Raw genomic sequence first — 3,778 nt, 5'->3', positions numbered from 1 at the left:
GGGGTGGGATGGTTTTCCAGCCCGCAGGTGCGGTCCGCGGTGGACTCGGCTAACGGCAGCGGGACAAAGCGGCGGAGTTTTCCTTCCGTAGACGGGGATGCGGGGCGCGCGTTCGTCCCTGCCGGGCGGGGCGGACTTGCTCGGGCTCTCTGCCGTCGAACGCGGGTGGAATTAAGGCCAGGAGAAGGGAGGGCGCCGGTGCGGCCTCCCGCTCCTCCTGCCGCCCCTTCCCCGCAGCGCTGGCTCCTGGCACAGCGGCAGAAAGCGGGGAAGGGGCATGGCGAAGGCTCCGAATCCGGAAGGCGAAGGCTGCTCGTTCTTCCCTAAATGACCTCGGGACTCGGAAACGGCCCTCACGGGGTTTTCAGGCGCTCGGCTCCAGCTGGGCCGTGTTTGCGGCTGGCAGTGACAGAGATTCCTGACGTTTTTTGGTCCCGAAGCGGAGCCGCTGTTTTGACTGAGCTGCGTCTCCCCTCTTCCTGACCTCCCTTCTCCGCGGCCGGCGGCCGGCGGCGCGGCGCTTTGCGGTCGTTGCCGCCCATCTGGAGCTGTGGCCGTCCCCACGCGAGGCGCGGCGATCCCGAGACGCGGCCCTGCCTCGCAGACTTTGCTCTCTGCGACGGGGAATTTGTCGGCGCGGAGAGGTGACAACCCCGGGCGCTGCAGCAGGATCTCCCCAGGCGAGGGGGCTTTTCCCTCCGTCCGGCGCACGCAGCCGCGTGCGGGGGCGAGGGAAGGGGCGGGAGGGGGACGGGTTTTCCACGAGCCCGGAGCGGCCGTAGGCACGCGCGGGGACGCGGCCCGCGCCGCTGCCTGCCGTCTCTCACCTTTCTGCTTGCCTCCCCCAGGCGCCTTCGCCAAGGTGAAGGAGAGCCAGCGGATGAGCGACGAGGGGCGCATGGACCAGGACGAGGCGGACGGCATCCGGAAGCGCTGCCGCGTGGTCGGCTTCGCCCTGCAGGCCGAGATGAACCACTTCCACGAGCGGCGCGTCGCCGACTTCAAAAGGATGATGCAGTCCTACCTGAAGCAGCAGATCATCTTCTACCAGCGAGTGAGCCAGCAGCTGGAGAAGACTTTACGCATGTACGACAACCTCTAACGCCCCCGCGGGCCCGACGCATCTGCTTGCTGTCCCTCCGAAATCACGCAGTTTTCTATCCGGAGCCTTGCAGACCACCTCTGTGATGGACTGAGAACGAACAGCAACTCACGACGCTAGTGACCAAATACCTTTGGGCTTTCTTCCGTCTTCCCGGGCCCGGCAGGCGGTGGCGCCGCGGGGAGGGGATCGCGCTCGGGTCCTCCGGCTGGCCGTGCCCYGTCCGTGCCGGGGGGATGGCCGTCCCCCGCCGCGCAGCCTGCAGCGGCTCCGGCCGGRACGTGGGTGTTTTCTGCAGGAGAAACGGAGACGTTGGCTTAAGGGTGCTGGTATCTCTGTCTAGTGATCTGTAGCTTTCTGGAAACGCGTCCTCCCGGAGCAGAGAGGTGGGTTCATCCCAGCCCTATGGGAACAGGAATCGAAGCGGTCGACATTTTGCACACTACAAGCTTTTCTGATGGAAAAAAGAAAAGAAGAAAGATCTTTATTTGGAAGAGATTTCCTTTTTTTGTTCCTGCAAGATATTTTCGATATTCTCCATTTCTCACGAATGTTTCTGCAGCATTTTTACYGATCAGTTTTTAATAGACACACAGAGGCAAACGGAAATCTCTTTCTCAAGCACGCCTGTTGACTGGAAAAAGGGGGAAAAAAGCCAAAAAAAAGAAAGAGTCCCACAGCATTTTCAATAAAAATGTCAGTAGAAAAAACCAAAAACAAAGCAAAACCCATCCCAGAAACGTCTGTGGAAAACGGAGCTGCTCCAGGTTCCCTGGGAAGGGACCGCAGGGGGAGGGTGGATGCCCGTTGGAGCATCCCGCTGGGTTTTAGCCGGCTTTCGGGGAAAAAAAGGAAAAAGCCCTGGAGGCTGCACCTCGGCGAGGCGCTGGGAGCTGCGGTTCCTCGCCCCCGAGCCGCGGGGCGTGAGAAGCCGGCGGTGCCCRCGCCGGCTCGGCCCCGGGCGCCTTGTTTTCCAAGGGAAACGGCCGGAAGAAACAACAGCGAGGAAAGTYGGAGCCTGCTTGGCGCCGCTCCAGGGTTAAAATTAGCCGGAGCGCGGAGGCTGGCGGGGGACCGCTGAAACGGGGGCCTTGCCGGGCCGCCGGGCTCGGCCGCGGCGGGGCCGGCAGAGACGCGCTGCTGCACGCAGGCGGCGGCCTCGGCCGCCCCGGGGACCGGCGGAGGGCAAGGCGCAGCGCGGCCCCCGAGCCGCCCCGGGACGTCCCACAGACGGGCGGCCGCTGGCGGATTTTGGACGGTTCGCGCACRGCCTTGGAGGGGGGGGCGGCAGGAACCTGTGTCCGGATGGGTGCTTGCACCCCGAGGGAAGGAGCGATTCCTCCTCGGAGGCGCCCGGAGCCGCGGAGCGCCCGCGCTGCTGGCRGCGCCTGGGTGCCTGGGGCCGGGAGGTGTCCCGGCCCCCCAGGAGGAGCCGGGGGGCTGCTGCGCGCTCGCCCGGGGGCACGCAGGGCCGTGCCGCCGGAGCGCGCCCGCCCCGGGCGCTGACCCTCGCCCGGGAGGGGCGAAGCGGGGGCGGCGCGAGCTCCGGAGGGTGTGTTGCCACCCCAGCCGGCTCCGCAAGTTTTCCAAGGCCAAGCACGCAGCTTCCCGCGAGGTGTTTACGCACTGGATCGACTTCTGCGAGACCCCCCGGTGCCGTGGAGCGGTGGGGACAACCCGCGCCCAGCCCGGCCCTGCTAGCAGCGCCTGGCACGGCGACGGGAGACCTGCCGCACCCAGAACCGCCGCTGCCCAAACCAGCGGGGCTCGGCTCGGCTCCCCCCCGGGGCGGGCTGCGGCCGTTTTGSGCGCTGAAATGCCCGCGAATATCGGCTGTTGCCGCTGCAGGGAATCAGGACGGTGCAGGGAATCAGGACGGGCTGGTTGTTCCGTTTTCTGGGCAGCGGTTCCCGAAGGGGAGGGAAACAACAAAAGCTGGAGCAATTTTCAGCGCTGGTTTTGCAGGAGCAGAGCTCCAGGCTGGCGTGGCGCGGCGGCGCGGGGAGGCCACCGGCGCGCTCGGGCTGCAACGCGGGAGGAGGCGGCGGGGAGCAGCGCCTCGGAGGAGGGGGGACCCGCGTGCCGGACCTGGGCGCCGGTGCACATCGCGGTGGGACGGGAACCCCGACTTGTCCCTTCCCGGCCACGCGCGCGCCCTGGCCGAGTTCCTCCTTTGCCGGAGGCCTCCGTTTGCTCCGTTAAAGCTCCTGGGGAGGGTTTCAAAGCCAAGTGATCCTCTCCGCCGGGGGAGTGGGCTGGATGCAAGGAAACCTGTTTGCCCTGTTACTGCTCGTTTGCATCTCAATAGGTGCCTGGAAACTGGTCCCTGCTGGGAGGGCTCTGGCGTCCCCAGAGCTGTGTCCCTGTCCGCCGCTGCGGCCGAGCCGAGCGGCCGGGGCGGGATGCGGCATTTCCTCGGGAATGGCCACGGGGCCCCGAGGCAGGCGGCATTTCCCGGCCMGTTGAAGGCAGCGCCGGGCGGCCGAGGAACGGGGCGGCTCTGCTGCCGGCTCCTTCCCGGCTGCTTCCAGGCCGGAAGCATAACCCAAGCGCAGGCAGCCGCTTTGCTCTGGGTTTCTCCCTCTCCGTTGCCAGCAGAACATGGCCCTGTAAAAACGTATCCTCCACCAGCTTTTCCCAGGTTCCTATCTGTCCTCTGCTGACCCCGGGAAGTGG

The 3,778-nt window shown here is 66.4% G+C and overlaps 1 protein-coding gene across 1 annotated transcript in view; it reads left to right on the top strand.

Moving 5' to 3' along the window:
• The window catches only part of SNX33 (sorting nexin 33), a 5,577-nt gene extending 3,748 nt beyond the window's left edge, over window positions 1-1,829 (top strand). The window contains exon 2 of the mRNA XM_085303959.1: window positions 849-1,829. Within this exon, the coding sequence (XP_085160085.1) occupies window positions 849-1,102 (254 nt within the window). The 3' untranslated portion in view covers window positions 1,103-1,829. The remainder of the gene's footprint in view (window positions 1-848) is intronic.
• The last annotated feature ends 1,949 nt before the right edge of the window (window positions 1,830-3,778 follow it).

This window comes from Rhea americana, unplaced genomic scaffold (assembly GCF_003343005.1).
Source record: "Rhea americana isolate MKP2758 unplaced genomic scaffold, rheAme1 scaffold_201, whole genome shotgun sequence".
NCBI lineage: Eukaryota > Metazoa > Chordata > Aves > Rheiformes > Rheidae > Rhea > Rhea americana.
This window is presented reverse-complemented; position numbering and strand designations above follow the sequence as displayed.